At 57.3% G+C, this 18,171-nt stretch overlaps 3 protein-coding genes across 5 annotated transcripts in view; 1 reads left to right on the top strand and 2 right to left on the bottom strand.

Moving 5' to 3' along the window:
- Positions 1-48: 48 nt before the first annotated feature.
- Positions 49-4,331, bottom strand: RPP40 (ribonuclease P/MRP subunit p40). The gene is made up of 8 exons (XM_049765010.1): positions 4,209-4,331; positions 3,668-3,812; positions 3,063-3,131; positions 2,376-2,471; positions 2,024-2,149; positions 1,311-1,509; positions 1,092-1,226; positions 49-362 (listed from the first exon to the last, which is right to left on the bottom strand). Exons 1-8 carry the CDS (start codon positions 4,329-4,331, stop codon positions 164-166), a joined length of 1,092 nt encoding a protein of 363 aa, XP_049620967.1. The 3' UTR covers positions 49-163.
- An 836-nt stretch (positions 4,332-5,167) lies between these two features.
- Positions 5,168-9,562, bottom strand: LYRM4 (LYR motif containing 4). The gene is made up of 3 exons (XM_049765100.1): positions 9,430-9,562; positions 9,145-9,265; positions 5,168-5,430 (listed from the first exon to the last, which is right to left on the bottom strand). Exons 1-3 carry the CDS (start codon positions 9,513-9,515, stop codon positions 5,362-5,364), a joined length of 276 nt encoding a protein of 91 aa, XP_049621057.1. The 5' UTR covers positions 9,516-9,562; the 3' UTR covers positions 5,168-5,361.
- A 536-nt stretch (positions 9,563-10,098) lies between these two features.
- Positions 10,099-18,171, top strand: part of FARS2 (phenylalanyl-tRNA synthetase 2, mitochondrial) — a 29,032-nt gene continuing 20,959 nt past the window's right edge. Inside the window, exons 1-2 of one of the 3 annotated variants that reach the window (XM_049764981.1) lie at positions 10,099-10,147; positions 13,659-14,264. In XM_049764981.1, the coding sequence (XP_049620938.1) occupies positions 13,683-14,264 (582 nt within the window). In that variant the 5' untranslated portion in view covers positions 10,099-10,147; positions 13,659-13,682. Of the gene's footprint in view, positions 10,216-13,658; positions 14,265-18,171 lie in introns of all 3 variants that reach the window. The other 2 variants (XM_049764982.1, XM_049764983.1) reach the window with 2 other exon arrangements.

Below are 18,171 nucleotides of genomic sequence, written 5' to 3'. Positions count from 1 at the left end.
GCTGCTGCTCTGCTGTGCTGGGGCCATTCTGTATCCTAGGGCTGCAAGTGGGTCCGGCCATGGTCACACGTGTGCTGAATCCGTGTAAGAAACGTCCCATCCTGTGAGCCATCGTTTCCATCGACAAGTCCAACAGCCACCGTGAGGAGACTCGGGCTATGTGTCAGGGGGGACACTCATCCCGGGCACCCACAGCCATCTGCAGCCAGTAGTCCTGGCTCCTGAAGACAACAAAGCTGTACAGGTGCTCACCACTGCCCCCGAAGCCGTGCTCATTCTCAGCCCAGGACACGGGGCTATCAGCAAAGCCCTGCACAGACAGCACAGCCCATGGGGCCAGCTTGGGCTCCTCGAAGAATCGGCTGCAAAAGAACAAGGCTGCTCAGCTGGAAGCAGGGGACATAAGTGGGGTACAGGATGGGCTGGAAGGATCAGGGTACAGGGTGGGCTGTTTCAAGGTGTGGAGGCTGGTCAGTAGGTGGGGCTCAGAGCTGCCACTCACAGCTGCAGCAAAAATGCCTTAGTTTATTTTTCTCCCCTTTTAGGCCACACTTGGTGGCGCTCAAGGGTTACTCCTAGCTTTGCACTCAGGAGTCACTCCTGGCAGGATTGGGAGACCATATGGGATGCTGGGGATCGAACCCAAATCAGCCATGTGCAAAGCAAACACCCTCCCTTCTATATAATTGCTCCAGCCCCTCATTCCATTTATTTATTTAATGTTCTCTCTCCCTCTCTCCTCTCTCCCTCTCTCTCTCTCTCTCTCTTTTAGATCACACTCAGCTTTGTTCAAGGCTCACTCCTGGCTCTATATTCAGTAATCTCATGGTGGCTGGTGCCTAGGAGACCATATGGGGTGCCAGGGATCGAACCTGGGCTGGCTGCGTACAAGATAAGAGCCTTACCTGCTGTGCTATTGCTCCGGCCCGAGTTTCCATTTCCAGTGGATACATGTTCCCCCAACCCCACACACAAACTTGGAGTCTCTACACCTGTAGCCACCACACACCTGCGCCCGACACCTGCATCCCCCAACACACCTGCAGACCCCTCCCCCGTACTCCCACCCTGTGCCAGGCTCCGCCTCTCACCACAAATGCTCCAGCAGGGCAGAGACGAGCTCGGGAAGCAGGAAGCCCGTGATGGTGCACATGCAGGTCCTAGCAGTTACCGTGCTGGGCTGGGGACAGCAATACGTGGACACAAAGCTGTCTGGCTCGTTAATCCTGTTGTGGACACAAGGAAGCAGCCCTTCAGACCCGCCCCTTCCGTGAGGGCCCCATCCGCAACCCACGCTGTGCCCCACACACAGGTCTGCTCCGATGAACACGGCCCCCAGCCACTCCAGGAAGTCAGGGGCACTGCAGGCTTCGCCGGGCTGTCCCCGAGGCTCTCTGCTCTGCAGTACGGGGCACTGTAGCTCAGGAACCGAGCTCAGGACCACTTGCGGGCGGTGCTCCCGGATCGAGTAACTGGAGAAGTGTGACATCACCGCCGCATCCTCTTTTCCTGAAACATGCAGGGGGCCATATAAGGGGGGATCCAGAAAGCCCCCAGCCTCTTTTCTTTCTTTTTTTTTTTTGGGTTTTTCGGCCACACCCAGTGACGCTCAGGGGTTATTCCTGGCTATGCGCTCAGAAGTCGATCCTGGCTTGGGGGACCATATGGGACACCGGGGGATCGAACTGCGGTACGTCCTAGGCTAGCACTGGCAAGGCAGGTACCTTACCTCTACAGCCACCATGCCGGCCCCACCCCACCTCTTTTCATGGGAGATAGCCTAACACTTCCCATCCACACACCTGTGAATGCAAAGCTGTAGCCGGGTGCACTCACAAGCACATATGTATTCACATGCATGCTGGCTCACTCATGTTTACATGCACACGTGATCATGTGAATATGCTCACACACATATGTGCTGCTACTCCTTCGTGTCTGAGCACATCACGACCTCGGAACCCCCTCAGTTTCCCCAGCATGCAGAGATCGGCTGGAGCCACCGGAGCCCTCCCTGGCTCACCTGCATGGTGCCAGGCCAAGAGAAAGTCAAACTTCAGTGGCTGCTTCTCCCCCAAGGCCCAGCGAACCCTTGTGGACCTCTTTGAATCCGGGTTCAAGGCTAAATCCAGCAAATCAATGGTAACGACTAAAAGAACAAGGAGAAGGATTTTCTTGGGCAGCACTCTAAGGGGACTCGAAGCCTACCGGCTCCTGAGAGCCACAAGGGCAGAGCAGGACTGCAAAGGACAATAGAGACAGGCAGAGGCGGGTTTCCAGGGAGAAGTGAAGGACAGGAACTTCTAGGGAGGGGTGAGAGACGGGGGAGAGCCGAGGTGAGGTGCAGTTAGAAGCACTGCTGAGCTCATACTCACTGAATTTCACGGTTTTCTTGCCAGAGTGTTGGGCCGGCCGGCCCTGCAGCCCAGTCTCCTCGTACGTGTCCTTATCCAAGGATAAGATCAACTTCCCTACAATAATAATTCCCAGAAAAGACATGTCGGAAACAGAACGTATGGGGCCAGGGGTGCAGCTCTGCTTGGGACAGTCCCTGGGTTCAAACCCCAGCACCCAGCCAGGCCCAAAGCCAAATCAGGGGAGTGAGGATGACCCAGGTTCTCGGACAGGACGATTGAGTGGTCAGAGAGCAGCGTGCAGTGTGTACCTTCTTGGTAACAGATGGTGACCCCTGGCCCCACCCCACAGATCCCAACAGATGTAAGACCAGTGACACCAGAATCCTCTGACATCTGAGGAAAAGCCACTCTGTCCCCCTACTGTACTGCAGTCAGAGGTTCCAGAGGCTGGAGAATGTGGTTACAGGATCCATACCAAGGAGCCACAGTCCATCCCTGTACTGTGGCTGCCCCCAGAAGAGACATCACTGATAGCTGGCTTTGGGGAACAGCAAATAACAACTGTAGGATTTCACTTTGTGAAAGAAAGAGGGGGAGCGGAGATGGAGCCTGACTTCTGGGGCCTGGAACCACGAGGCTTCAGATTTGAGGTGAGAGGGCGGAGGATGGATGAGGAGGGCAGAGGACGAGGAAGAGGGCACTCACCACTGGGCAGCAAGGCAGCCGAGTTGTCCTCATCAATGTGCGTGTTGAACGTCAGCGCATAGAAGGAGCCTGGGGAGATCAAAGGGGGCAGAAGTCACCCCGCCCGCCCACCTGCTCCAGTCCCTCCTCCAGTCCACCCCATCCTGTCAGGGCAGAGGAAGGGCGGACCTCGCCTGTGTGCCACTGTGTGTGGACAGACGGGAGGGAAGTTGTGGGTAGTGGTGGACTCTCGGCTGAGGTCCCACGGGGCAGGCAGGACTGAGGCCTGTCAGAGAGGGGGAAATCTCTCTAGGCTGCCATTCCCGGCTCAGGCTCCCCACAGGTTTGCACCAGGCAGGGTCCAAGTCCCTGCGATTTGAACTGATTAGATCATGGTCGGGTGTGAGCCACCGGTGGCACGTGCCGACATCTTCATGCTCACCGGGGAAGCAGCACTGAGGGCACACGCGTGCCACTCCCCAGCCAGCAACAGGGTCGGGTGTCATGCTCCAGGGCATCCCCTCGCACTCAGGGCCGGGGACACTGGACGCTCAGTTCCTGCAGCTTTGTCCATCGTGCCCAGGCACGTCGGAGCTGCGAGGGCAGGTCCGATGTGCGACACTCACCTTCCTTCACGAACCTGCTGATGAATTCCAGGGAGAGGAATTCCCTCAGGGGCAGATCCCTGACCGAGAAGTAGGGGCCCGCCTCAGACAGCAGCTTCCTCAGCTCCGGGGGCAGGACCCCGCACTCAGGGACCAGCACAGACACCTGCGGGCCGGGCAGGGAGATCGGATGTTGGGGAGGACACTGCTCGCAGCCCCTCCCCAGTTCCGGTGTCCATCTGCAGACAAGGCACGGGCCACTCCGTCCTGTCCGAAGCATGGAAGAGCGAAAGAGCCCAAGCGCAAAGCCGCTGCAGAGGCACCGCGTGCGAGAGGCCCTGGCCCCCGACGCTGCTTCCGTGGGGGCACTCACCCGGCTTAGCTCAGGGCCCAAGCGACCGGGTCTGCCGTCCCACCGGCCCTGGCAGAGGCGGCCGCGCCGCGCCCCCTGGGAGTCGTAGTGCGCAGCTGCAGGCGCGGCCGCGGCCGGAGGGGCGCCGAGACTACGACTCCCAGCATGCCCCGCGGCCTCGCGGCCGGCCGGGCCTCCGGCGCCACTCACCCGGCAGTTGTAGTAGTGGGTCTCCACGAGGCGCCGGTGGCGCGACCTGCTGTGGCCGAAGTTGGACTTCTCGCACACCAGCAAGTGCCGCGGGACCTCGCGCAGCCGGCGCACGGCGGCCATGCTGTCCCGGAAGGCGCCCGCGCCCGCCCCGGCCACGCCCGTCGCCGGTACGCGCGCGCGCCGGCCCGCCCTCGCTCCCGGGCATGCGCAGTGCGGCGGCGGCGGCGGCGGCGGCGGCGGCGGCGGCGGCGCGGCGGCTCCAGAAGCCGGACGGACGCGGCCTGGAGACAGACGGCCGGGCCCCGCTGCTCGCCACCTGCCCGGCCCCTCCGCCAAGCTCGCCCCGGCTTCCTCCAGCCTCGGTTGGGCCCTGGCCGAGTCCCACCTGCCGCTTCCGAGGCCTCTGCTGTCCGCTTTTCGCCAAGGCCAAGCGAGCCGGAGACCTGGAGAAGCGTCGGGAAGCCTGCCTTGGCCTGCGAGGGCAGACGGAGAGGAGGGGCGGCACAACCTGGACCGTTTCCCCGAGCCCGGCGCTGCAGGCACCTTCCTGACGCTTTGTTAAAGTCCCCGTGCGAAGCGCGGCGTCCCCGGCGGCGCGGCGCGGCACGGCACAGAGCCCCGAGTTCTCCGGGCGTGGACTGGGTGCAGACGCTATGGACAGCAAGGCCTGTTTTGGGGCGCGGGGGGACTAAGACCAGAGAAGCGCCGTCCCCTGCTCACAGGCCAGCACGCGGCACCCCAAATCCTGGACCACTCCCACGCTGTCCCTCAGGCTCTCCACCCTCCCATTGACTGTTCCCTGGACCCGCTTTGTGAGGATGCGGAGGCAGTTAGCCCATGCAGTCTGGGGTCCCCTGGCCCTTCCAGCCTCTCTCCTCCCTGCTGACCCCAACGCTGTGGCCTCCGGAAGACCCTGTCATGTTTATTTCGCCTAAGAAACGGGCCAGGACACACTCTGCAGACAATTTCGTTTATTGGAAGAAACATGTTGGGAAACACTGGGTTCCGTGGTCTTCACAGGAAGCGGGGAGCTCCTGTCCCCAGCCTGCAGGGTCAGCCCTGGTTATATCTGTGGCTCCAGGCAGGTGAAGACTTGGTAGCCCGTGGCACAGGTTGGCGGGGCAGCGGCCTGTCCTGGGGATCCTGGCCCCTAGGCCTGGGGCTTGTCATGGTCCTCGATGATGAGTTTGTCCGTCATGTACAGCTGCCCAACCTGTACCTGGGGCACACACATACTTCAGCCCCTGCCCAGCACCCGGGACTTACTGCAGGTCTCAGTGCCGAGAAGGGGGTTGCTGGTTATTGTCCAAACCCTTTGAGAGAATCCCCACATTCCCTGTCCCCAAGACACCTTGGCTCTCATCAACCACAGATTGGGTTTAGGGGCCCAACCTGGCAAAGTCTGGGGGTCAGTCATGGGAAGTTGGGGATCAACCCCCATTTGCTAGGCCCACTGAGGCATCCTCTGGCCCCTGTGGGGACTACAACACCTGCCCCTCCCTCTCCCGTCTTCTCAGCCCACTTCATCTATTTTACAAGTGGCACTTGGGTGTCCCTGTCAGCAGAGCCTCAAAGTGGCGGGGCCCCCTGGGCAGCTACCTGGTTCCCAGCATACGGAAAGGGGGAGCAGTAACCCCCTCCTCAGACTGTGCCCAGCCACAAACAAGTGGTGACAGTGTGGACTGCAACACACACACACATACCGACTCACTCATACTCTCAGACTCGCTCTCACAGACTCACACACTCATGCACTCTCATTTTCCACTCACACAAATCCACACCTTATGTCCTCACACTCACAACCACACTTCCCTTACTAACGCATCTGGAAACTTGGAGATGGGGGCTGAAGGTCTGCTGGAACCACCCTGTCCGTCACTCCAGCAGGTGGCAGCAGAGGCTGCGGCTCTCTCAGCTGTCCCATCTCTAACTCCTGTTCCTGCTTTTTCCTGACTAATCCTCCACAGACCTAGTCCTAGCAAGGCAGAGATGCAAAGGCTTTTCTGCCACAGCAGCTGCAGGGCCCAGGGGTTCAGGGTCCAAGGGCCTGTGTGGAGCTGAAATTGCTGCCAAAAAGGCGTCTGCATGGGCAAGGCAGCAGCTGGCAGCCTTCAGGCCAGCGACTGCATGGACAGATGTGGAAGATGAGCAGACTCATGGATGGGGGCACCACCTTACCCCGTGGTCACCGCCCCTGGGGTCCTGGCGTAGACAGCGCAGGCCTGGGGTGTTGTTTTTAGGGGGAGGTCTTGAAGTGGCTGCTTCCTTGTAAAGTAAAGGCTGCTCCCTCTCTGTCTGCCTGGTACTCCTTGCCCCAGACTCTTGGGTGCTCCCTACTGGGTCGTACAGGAGCCACAGCTTGGTGTGAGGCAAATTCAGGTCTGTCCGCACAACAGACACATCTCAGAGCTGATGATTCAGTAGAAGCACAGACCAGGGGTTGGGTGTGGGGGGGAGAAGCTGCAGGGATGGGGGCAGTGTAGGTGTAGGGACAGGTGCAGGAGACAGGCAGGATAGGTGATGGCCCACAGGCACAGTAAGATAGAAGGCACACTAGTCAGAACTCTGTTTTGAGGATAGAGGTAAAGAGACTGAGCAAAGTGGGTGCTGAGGCCAGAGGGGACTGCTCAGGAGCAGGACTTGAGAAGCAGAAACGCAGTGCAGGGAACGGGCAGTGGTGCAGGGAGGAAGAAGGGGAGGGCCCGAGTCACAGATCTGAGAGCCAGCGTGGGCCCTTGAACTGTCCCTCCACCCTCATCTCTTCTCCAAACAGACTTTCTAAAGCTTTCTACTCCGCCAAAACAACCCTGCTCACATCCTTCAGTCTTAATTTCTGCACTTTCCCTGAAGTTTCCTCCCGGCCAGAATGTGATGTCCTCCTTCATCTGACCACTGGGAAACAAAGACCAGAAGATACCTCGTAGTGAGAGAAAAGAGACTCGGTGTTCTGTCAGTGATCCACATGGGAGTTGGTATCTTAGCTGAGTCCTTGGAGGATTTCCTATTTATTCCAGTCTCCAAACTCGTCTCAGCACTCGATCCCCAAAACACACACACTTCCTGGCCTTCCCCAAGACCCAAGAATAGAGGTCACAGTCCCAGCTCGCGGACAGAGCAGAGAGATGGTGCTGTTCCAGGTCCTGGGCTAAGAGGACAACTAGAGAAGCAGTCAGCATGGCTCAGAGCCAGGGAGGGGCGAGCTGGAGCCCTCCAGCATGGAGCTAACCTCCTCTACTCTGTGGCCCTGGGCTGAGACTCCACAGCCCTCTCCCCCAACATGAGAGTGGTGGGGAACTCGGTGCCACTTGCACACTAGATCAGAGGTCAGCAGGAAATGTGTTTCCCTGGCTGGCTACATGCTGAGGAAAGAGACCAGTGTGCGTGTAGGGTGCACATATGCACACACACAGACACACACACACACATGCGCACACACACACACACACACACACACACACACGGCAGTGTGGGGTGTGGCCTCTCCCTAGCCTGTCCCCAAAACTGCTGTAAGAGAAGCTGCCCTCGAATGGCACAGTTGACCTCGAGGTACAGCTGCTCCTAGATGGTGTGGGGGAGCAGAGCTCAGGCCTGGTGAGGGTCCTGTAACTCAATCTCCACCCTCATTTCTCTTCCACTTCTCACACACAATGGCAGGCACAAAGGCACGTCAAAGCCTTGATTCAGAATCTGCCACAACCTTAAAGCTCATATGGACAGAGCAGCAGAGACTGGGGAACACAGAACAGAACTGCCCATTTTGGAAGGCCGAGGCCTGTGGCTGGGCCCTATCTGTTCTCAGCAGCCATGGTAGGAGCCACTAAGGGCGGCCTGCTCCATCCTACTACTCCCACAGGAAATGTCCCAAGCCGCTGGCTCAGCAGAGAACGAACCTTATTCGTCCAGTCCAGGACTAGAGTCTGAGGGTGTGTCTCATCTCCCCCTCTAGTCCTGTATCTCTGAGGACACTACATACCCCAAAAGACCAAAGTCTGGCCCCTCAAAGCAGCTCCAGATTCGGGAAGCACAAACTGCTGGGGTGCAGGTAACGTGGACAGGAAAAGCCAAGGTCCACATGTCCTGAGTCCATGCAGCTCCAGTGCAGCTCCCCCACCCTGCTGCACCACTGACCACAGGCAGCCCTGGGGTTAGAAGTGGACAACCCCATATTTGTCCCTACCAGCTCCTTCCTGACTCCCTCCCGAAATATCTGAGATCTCTCTCAGATATTTAAGAAATGTCTATCTCAAATCTGGGAGAACTTTTTCCCAGCAGATCTGAGAGTTCAGTGTGGACGTTAAATCCCAGAGACAGTTCTCAACATGGCCTCTGGTTTTTGAATTCTGTCCAGGGCCAAGCAGGGAGACTGGCCAGAGCTGGACAGCGATGGCAGGGACAGGCCGGAAGTCATTCATTTATTCATGTTACAAGTGAGGACGCCTTGTGATATGGCAAAGGGGGAGAGAGAGAAGGTGACAGGAACCAGGGAATGTGCTGTGGGTGGAGTGAGCTAGGCAAAGAGGCCGTGAGAAAGGAGCAGATATCCTGACCCAAGGGTGCATGAGAGGAACTGGGCGTCCCTGCACACGTCAGTCCTCCTCTGCTTCTAGGTCATAGCCTGTGTTCTCCAAAATCAGAGGATTTTGGTTCTGATTTGGGCTACTGCCAAAGGCAGGGAAGGGGCTGACTGAGGTGATAGATGGCAGCCCGGGGCCCTGAGTACCCTGGAGGGGGTGTGTGTGTCCCACAGAAACGTAAGGACACAGGGGCCCCGAGTCAATGACAAGCACCCACAGAAACCCGAATCCCACCTTCTGGGTCCCCTCCCAGGATCCAGTCCTGAGCGTCTCCTGGTGGGTGCGCTCCCCGAAGCCCCAAATCTCCTTGGAGCAATGCCGAGCCTGGGGGTCAGGCCGGGTGGGCCAAGTCCTACCTGGCGCCGGATGACACTCAGGTCCTGCCGGGCTCTGTTCACCAGGTTCTGGATCTCTCGCGGGTCCTTGATGCTCCTGTTTTCTCGAAAGGCGTCTCGGACCCTTCTAAGGGCATAGGTCCTGCAAGGGCGAAAGGAGGGTGATTCGCGCACGCCTGGACGCATGCAGGACCTAAGGTGGCCCCAGGTGCTCAGGGGACAGGCTTGCACTACGCAGGATCAAGGGGCCCGTCCCGCGCCTCCCCTGACCCCAGGACCGCCCTGCGCTGCAGGACCGACGGACACCTGTAGTTGTAGGCGCCGAAGCGGCGGCTCTCCCGCAGCAGCGCCCGGTACAACGCCAGGACCTGCGCGCGGCAGGACGCGGCCATCTTGGCGGCGCCGGGACTTCCGGGTGGGGTCCCCGGGTGGTGGCGCAGGCGGGCGGCGGGCAGCTAAGGGCCGGCCGGAAAAGGCGGGGCGAGAGGACCGAGGGGACCGCTGATTGGTTCCCGTCGTAGCGCGCGTGGTCGCGGGGACACGGAAGCTCTGGGAATTCGCACGGGGTTCTCGGCGCGCGCAGCTTAGGGACGCGTTGCCTTGGTTACCCCTCGCCGCCCCGCCTCCTTCATGTAGCCCCGCCCTATTACATCTTTCCCACTGATAGTAGCCCCGCCCAAGCCCCGCCCTCCCCTCTAGCTCCACTTATTCGCGCGCGGCTGTCCGCGGCGCTGCCTGAAAGCCGCAGTGGGTTTTTTGTTTTCTAGGGCGCCTGGACTTCTAGACAGGCTCTGTTACTCTACGAAACTGCTTTCTGGGTGCGCAGAATCGGAGGCGCGCGGGCGCAGGGCTGGCAGCGAGGAGCCGCACCTTCCCGGCGCTTGGGCTTCGCTCAGGGCAGGCGGTGAAGGGTCCTCCGTTGCGAGGACCCCCTCGTGCCAAGATGGCCGCGCCCAGGGCGCCCGGGAACTAAACGGGGCGGCGAGGCGAGAGCGGCTGCTCCGGCTGAAGCCCTCGGCCCCGGGTCAGCAGGCCACCGTGTCCGTGCGCGCCGGGGGATCTCAGCTCCCGGGAGTCCCGAGAGGGCGGAGGGTGAGTGCGGTGTGCTGCTGCCGGTGCCCCGAGTGGGCGGACGGGGCCTTTTGGCCTGCGGGCCTTCTCGGAGGCTTTGCACCTTCCCGCTGCTCCTGAAACTTGCAGCTGGTCCGCTTCGCTCTTGGGGACGCTTTGGGGTCACTTTCCCGGGCGGAGCGGGAAGCGCGACCCGCTTGCAGCTCTGGACACCGAGCGGGGTTTGGGGGTGCAGCACTTGTTGCAGGGAGCAGCCGCTGAGGCTTTCCGGGGTAGGCCAGCAGTTGCAGGAGAAAAGTCCCCTGTGCACCTGCGAGGCTGCGACGGCTCCTCTGACGGTCGCCGGCCCTGCAGAGGACACTCGGCTTCCCTAGAGCTGACCCGGCCTCATTAGTTTACCTGGCGGCGGCAGCGCGGCCCTGCCAAGCCCCCAGTCACGCAGGGGTCTCAAACTCGCGGCCCGCGGCCCGCAAACGGTCCTCCGTACAACATTTTGTGGCCCTGCTCTAGAGGAATCTTGTTTTGCTTTGTTTTGTTTTTATTTAGTTGTTTGGGTCACACCCCCCAATGTTCAAGGCTTACTACTGACTTTGCACTCAAGGATCACCCCGACTTGGCCTCTTGCGGCCCCTGCTCCGGTTGGGTCCTGCAAAGTTCGCACACATCTCTAAGTCGCAAGATCTCTTAATCTTAAGTGAGTGGGTTTTGCTGGCTGTCAGAGGTTTGTGATTCTTTACTGGGCCTTGGGCATTTGCAAGATCCAGTGATACTGTACGTTATTATAGAAGTCACTGAATCAATATGCCGGAGAGATAGCACAGCAGTAAGGCGTTTGTCTTGCACACTGACGATCCAGGACACACTGTGGTTTGAATCTCGGCATCCCATATGGTCCCCCTGCCTGCCAGGAGCTATTTCTGAGCACAGAGCCAGGAGTAACCCCTGAGTGCCACCCGGTGTGCCCCCCCCCCAAAAAAAAAAAGTTACTGAATCCTTAAAGTTTTACACGTTAATTTCTGTACCGGGGGGGGGGGATGACATCATGAATGTAAGTGGTACATGGAAGAAGCCATCAAAGCTAAAAGAAATGCATAAAAAATTGATTTGGCTTACTTAGATATAGTAAAGAGCCAGAGAGACAGTACATGGGGAAGGTATTTGCCTTGCATGTGATGGAGCCCAGTTTGAACCCTGTTACCACATATATTCCCTGGAGCTCTGCCAAGAATGTTTCATAAGCACAGAACCAGGAGTGACCCTGAGGACTGCTGGGTGTGGAAATGGTTAGAAGCTGCAGTGGCCCTTCCTCATTTTGCAAGTATCTAATTTGGGTTGACAATTAAGTAGTGACCTGTGGTACCCCTCCTCAGTCAAACCTCATTCCTCCTCTCTGGCGAGAGCGTTCTTCAGCTGAACAGGCATTTCATGGTTTACTGTCTCCAGTGTAAAGGAAACCTAGTCTAAATGAGCAATGTGATGTTTAAGGTGCCGGGAAGATTTCACTCTAAGCATGGCCCTGAGTCTTTGTTATACACTATCATCAATTCTGCTTGCTCACCTTCACTAGCAGCTGAAAGATACTTTAGACCTCTGGTAACTCATCTAAGAACGTGCTGAAGTGCCATGATTGTCAGGCTCCTCACTGAACTCATCATTTAGCCCTCACACATTACTCAGACCCCTGTATGTGTGTTGACCAGGCCCCTCCTGTACACTGACCCCTGCACCTTTGCTGTATTTCGGGGCACAGTCCTTCTTGCCCTTTGATCCTTGGGGAACTAGCTAAGATTTGAGTTCATTTTAGTGTGGGTTGGGCCAGACACCGTTTCAGGTGCTGAAACATCGCTCAGCCATGACCTGTGAGCCTTCCTGCAAACCTGGGCCTGTGTCTGTTCTCATCACGGAGGTGATGAGGTTGAGAAGTGAGGTGCTAGGACCCTGGAGCTCTGGAACTCCAGAACTCCCCAGTGTCCTGCAGCTACTGGCAAGAAAGGCCAAAGCTCTAGTATGGTAAGGCTGCGTGCTCATATTTTTGGCTCTCAGTGCACATATAATCTTGCTTCCCACTTTATGATGACTGAGCTCCATGGAGGCCGAGTTATTTCATTCCAAGCATGATGCTGCTATTTCAAAACATCTCTGTGAGCCGCTGTTTCCCCGGGCAAGGATTGGAGATAGTTGAAGGGATGGGGATCAGCTGAGTGTCCAGTTCTGTTACTGCTGCCTTCAGACTCTTCGTGCTTCAGATCTGGAAGCCCAGGATTCCTGAGTAGTTCCAGTTGCCGAACCTCATGGCTGCATATTCCTGTGATTGGTTGATGAGGTCACATTGGTGATTTCCCCAAAGTATGTTTGCCTGTATGTGGCACATGTGTGCACCTTTGTGTACTGTTATGTGGGCGTAGCAGCATGTGTGCATTCTTTTTTTTTTTTTTTTTTGGTTTTTGGGCCACACTGGGCAGTGCTCAGGGGTTATTCCTGGCTCCAGGCTCAGAAATTGCTCCTGGCAGGCATGGGGTACCATATGGGACGCCGGGATTCGAACCGATGACCTCCTGCATGAAAGTCAAACGCCTTACCTCCATGCTATCTCTCCGGCCCCATGTGTGCATTCTTGTACGCAGTGCCTTGTATGGGTGTGGATGGGCACATCTGTGCATGGGGGTGATGTGATTCTGTTTCCTACTTAGAGCTCACCTGTGTCTCATCACATGGCAGCTCTGTAGCCATAGTCTTGCGTCCTGTCTGTGCATCGCCCTGTGTCTGGTCATGGGAGCCACTGTCCCTCCTGGGTGCAGGCACTTCCTGTTTCCAGTTTCCTGTCTGTGCATCTCCCTGTGCAACCTGTCGTTTCCTTGATAGACAGCAGCTCTTGGAGCTCCCAGAGAGACCCTACTGCCCACTGACCTCTCTTCCTGTCACATGTAGAGGCCATCACTGTCCTGGGCCAGTGACACTAGGATGCTCCAGTACCCTCTGCATATGGGGGATGTGGGCCTCGAGCAAGCAGCCTCATGGGAGCAGCCCCCACTAGAGTGGGATTTGGTATCTACAGGCTGGTTGTGTGGGCCAGCAGTGACCTCCTCTGCCAGAGCCTTTGGTTTTCATGCCTGTGTGTGGGTGCTTCTCTATAGCAGAACACAGGGCAGTGCGAGTGGCCCCTGAGGGCTGGCCACAGCTGAGCTTAGACCTGCCTCTGGAGTTAGGGACGGGGCAGAGCCGTGCTCATGGCTTACAGTAGGGGACGGGGGCGGGGGTATTGGAGCCAGGAGAGGGCTGGAGGGTTGGGGAGATGGGTGGGGCCAGGGAACTGGAGTGGGAGACAATGGGAATGGGGAGACAGTGGGGTCAGGAAACTGTGGAGTGGGGAACAATGAGATTTGGGGACAGGAGGGTCAGGGGACAGTGGGATCGAGGGCGCTGCTGGCTGAAGATCCTCTGACCATGTGCCCTTCCCTCTGCAGAGCTGAGAGCAGCTGGCAGCTGCCATGGGCTCCCTGGGCAGAGCAGCTCTTGTGCGGATACCCCTGGTGAGATGGGCTAGTGGCGTGTCCCATGGCTACCGGCACTCTGGCCCGAGCCCCCCACCCACAGCTCCTGAGCCCGAGCTGGAGCTGCTGGGTCGCTCGTACCCTCGGGATGGGCTCAGCAACGTGACGCGTCGGGTGCTGGCGTGTGTGGGCCGGAGACTGCACCAGCAGCCGCACCACCCCTTGTGCCTGCTGAAGGAGCGCGTTAAGGCTCACTTCGACCGGCACCACCTGGTCCGTGCTGGCGCCCCACGTTTCTCCCTGCACGACGACCTCAGCCCCGTGGTCACGCCCTGGCAGAACTTCGACAGCCTCCTGGTGCCCTGCGACCACCCCAGCCGCCAGCCGGGCCACAGCTACTACCTGAACTCGGCCCACATGCTGCGGGCCCACACGTCCGCGCACCAGTGGGACCTGCTGCGGGCAGGCCTGGACGCCTTCCTGGTGGCCGGGGACGTGTACCGACGTGACCAGATCGACTCTCACCACTACCCCGTATTCCACCAGCTCGAGGGCGTGCGGCTCTTCTCCCGGCACCAGGTGAGTGGGCAACCAGCGGGTGGGCTCACCCTGGGACTTGCACCCACGTGCTCTCTCCTATGCACTCACACACACTCATTCCTATATGCACACTTAGACACACATTCATTCACGCTCACACATTTACACACATTTGTATCCACACGCACTCGTGTGCATCCACTTACACACACATATACTCTTACTCTCTCATTTAAGTTTACACACAGTCGCCATATTTCTCAAACTGTAAGACACACGTTTTTCTCTCAAAAGTGCTTCTTGTGGAGTGAACGCCACCTGGAGCTAAAGCCCAAGTGCAGGGGAGGAGAACAGCTAAAAACTTTGTGCGTGGGACCGTAGAGATGGCACAGTGGTAAGGTGCTTGCCTTGCACACAGCTGACCTGAGACAGACCCGGGTTCAATCTCCAGCATCCTGTATGGTTCCCCTGAGCCTGCCAAGAGCGACTTCTGATCGCAGAGCCAGGAGTAACCCCTGAGCACCACTAGGTGTGGCCCCAAAACCAGAAACATTAAAAATAAAAACGATATGCATCTTTTGGTCAGGTGGTCTTTTAGAGTGACAAATATGGTATGTGCACATCCATTCACATAGATTCTCTTACTCATACACACATTCATATGCACAGTTGTATACATATTCACACATATGCTCACATATTAATGGTTGCACTCACAAACATTCACACATGCACGCTGAAACACACAGTCACACTCACACACACATATGCACACGCACCTGCATCACACACTCCCACTTCCACTCCACAGCCCCGCACTCACCTGCCAGTAGCCTCTCAGCTGGCATGGAATAGAAGTGCCTGTCCACCTGGTCACCTCTAAGCTCACTCCTGTCACTGTCTTTGTTGTTCTCAGCCACTGTGGTGCACAAAGGAGGGGCTGCTGAACTGTTTCAGAGTCGAAGAAACTAGGATCAGTAGGAGTGGGGGTCAGGGTGTGTAACTGTGCCAGCTGCAGAGTCTCATCAGGGAAGCAAAAGGGCATTCGCCACCTGTGGTGCTTGTGTCCGGCCGAAGTACTGGGTTCTGGCCCCTTTCAGCTGGGAAAGTGGAAAGCTCTGTAGAAATCCATTGTTTTAAGGACTTGTCTGACTTAGAATATGGCGGCACAGACCCCCCTCATAAAAGGGGGACAGGTAGCACTGACGTTTCCTGTTTCCCAGCATCGAAAGGGCATTTAGTGACGTTCCTGACTGGCCACTGTGGGGGCAGGAAAATCATCCCTCGTACCTCAAATGCTACTCATGTTCTCACGAAAAACCTTGGATGGAGTGACGTGGGTCTGTGCTCTGGGAGTCCTCGAGAGCCAGTCTGCTGTTACACCTACAGTTCCCCATGGGACCTGGTGCTCATTCCCTGCACAGGTTGATCAGGGAAGTGGGGGCCCAGCGCCTGCCTCATTGGTACCAGCATTTCCCAGCCAGGCTGCAGGGCCAGGGTGAGGGGAGGGCCAGTGAGCAGTGTCTGTCGCCTTAGCCGGGTGGGAACCGCTGAACCTTGAATTGTCTGCACAGTACTCCTGGGACAAACGCCAAATTTCCAGGGTGAAGTCTATGGACAGGTTAGTGGGCAGAACCCCACAGTGGAGGGGGTGGGAGCAGTTTGTGTGTATGTATGTGTGTCTGTGAGAGAGTGTGTGCGTGTGCACAGCATTCCTCAGGTAGGCCATCCAGACAGGAGACCCCCAGCTCTGCCTCCGTTGAGAGCTCTGGACATAGAGTTCCCCAGCTCGACATGCCTGTACTCTCTGTACACACATGAACACACATGTGTGCCACTGACATGCACACGTGTGTTCACTCACAAGTTTTGCACATGTTGACCAGACATGCACCGTATACACAGATGCAACAGCTATGCCTATGCTGACACATGTGGTATGCCATACATATAGTCACACGTGACACATACGCACAAGTGCACATACAGCCTCACTGCTCTTTGGGGAGGTGGGTTTGCGTGAAGAACATTCCTGGGAGTAGGAACCCTCAGGTGCGACCAACATCACATGTGAGGGGGGAAGAGGTAGATCTGGCTCTGTCATGGTTTGCAAGTCAGACAGCCGATCTTTTGAGGTGCAGCGGCTTTCTGGAGGTGAACCCCCAAGAGCCCGGCTGCATCTGATTGCACTTGATTGAGACTTTTCCTTGGCAGAGAAGAGCAGTTTTCGGTGCCGGGCTGGCCCACCAGAGGGAGCCCTGAAAATCCTCTGTCTATTTAATAGGATTTGGAAATTAATTGAAAAGCTCAGCCCTGGCCCAGCACTCCGTGGAGCGGTTTTCCCGTTGTCTCTGGGGGAGGATGGCCATGTCTCTGTCTGTCTTAGTGCCTGTGCGCTCTGTGTGTGTGTGTGTCTGTCTGTCTGTGTCTGTGTTCTGTCACACTCTGCCTGTGCATCTGCGTGTTCTCTGCACACACTGCCTGTAGCTCCTTCACAAAGCTGCTTTGTCTGGCAACCCTCCCAAGTGCCGGGAGCTGCTTGGCATGGTCCAGATTGGCGTGCACGCGTGCACCCGTGTCCGCATGAGTGCCCAAAGACATCCTTGCACGAGCTTGTGTGTGACAACTAGTGCAAGCATATGTCAGTACATGGAGGGCCGAGCTTCCTCCTGGACTCCAGGGGATTCATTCGTACTGGGCTGGAGCCTTCAGAGGCCTCAGTGGCCCAGAGCTGGCTCCCGCTTCTCTGGTCTGACCCTGGGGCCTCAAAAGGGCAGGCTGATCTCCAGCTGACCACCAGGCAGAGCTAAACTCAGGGTCGTCTGGGTCCCAGCAAGGCCATGCCAGCTGAGCAGCTCGGGGCCTCCATCTCCTGCTTAGTTTCTCTGGAGGGAGAGCCGCTGCCCTTCTGGCTCTTCGGCATGCGAAACCAGGCGTTTCAGGGCAGTCAAGCTTGTGTGCACACGTGTGACAGCATGTGCACACATGTACGAGAGGTTGCATGCACGTGAGATGGCATGCACACAGATTTGATGCTTCAGATGTGTGAATGGGTATTATGTGCATCATGTGAGGCCGTGTGTGAGCATGTGCACATGTGTGGTGGCGTATCATGTGTGATGGTGTGTGGTTTGTGTTTATGTGCCCTGTGCACACATGACAGTGCACATTCACATGCCACGTGCACATACATGTGAGACTCACACATGTCTTGCATGTGCATGGCAGCATGCACGTGTGATGGTGTGTCACTGTGCATATATGTAGGAATGCTTGTGGTGTCCACACATATGGCTATATGTACGTGGCACTGCATTGTGTGCACGCGTGTGCCTATAAGTGCATGTTCGTGTCTGCTTGCACATGTGTGTATGGTATGTGCCCCTGTTCCCCTTGCCTCCAACTTTCTCAAGACTTGATCTTCCTGCTGTTCAGACTATTCTTGGGCTCCAAGCCTTTCTCTGTGTGACCGCCTGCAGTGTTGCCTGTGGGGTCTGGGCGCACATGCCCCAGCTCATCAGCAGGTGGGCAGCGGCGGGGGATTATCCAGCAGGTGACGCCATTTGGGGACATGCCAGCATCTCCAGACTCCATCACGTGCCTCACCTGGTCTCTGAAGCTTCACGGCTACGCAGGCAACACCAGTGTCTTTTCTAGCAGCGCTGAGTAAGGCCTGTTTGTTTTGGCTCCTGGTTGTCATTTTGAGATGCCCTGAGCAGAGTACTGGCTTAAAACATTTTCCTTGACGGTTCACAGCCCACTCTGTCAGTGAGTAATAGCACCATGAACGTTTTCCAGTGGAGACAGGCAGTGTCACAGCACTCAGTTTACTTGGCTCTGCTTGGCTCTGTGCTCGGGGCTCACTCCTGGCTCTGCACTCAGGTATCACTTCTGGCAGGTTTGGGGGCCATATGGGCTGCTGGAGATCAAATTCAGGTTGGCCAGA

Source organism: Suncus etruscus, chromosome 18 (genome assembly GCF_024139225.1).
Source record: "Suncus etruscus isolate mSunEtr1 chromosome 18, mSunEtr1.pri.cur, whole genome shotgun sequence".
NCBI classification, from domain to species: domain Eukaryota; kingdom Metazoa; phylum Chordata; class Mammalia; order Eulipotyphla; family Soricidae; genus Suncus; species Suncus etruscus.
Note: the sequence above shows the minus strand (reverse complement) of the source record. Positions and strands in the feature narration are given on the sequence as shown.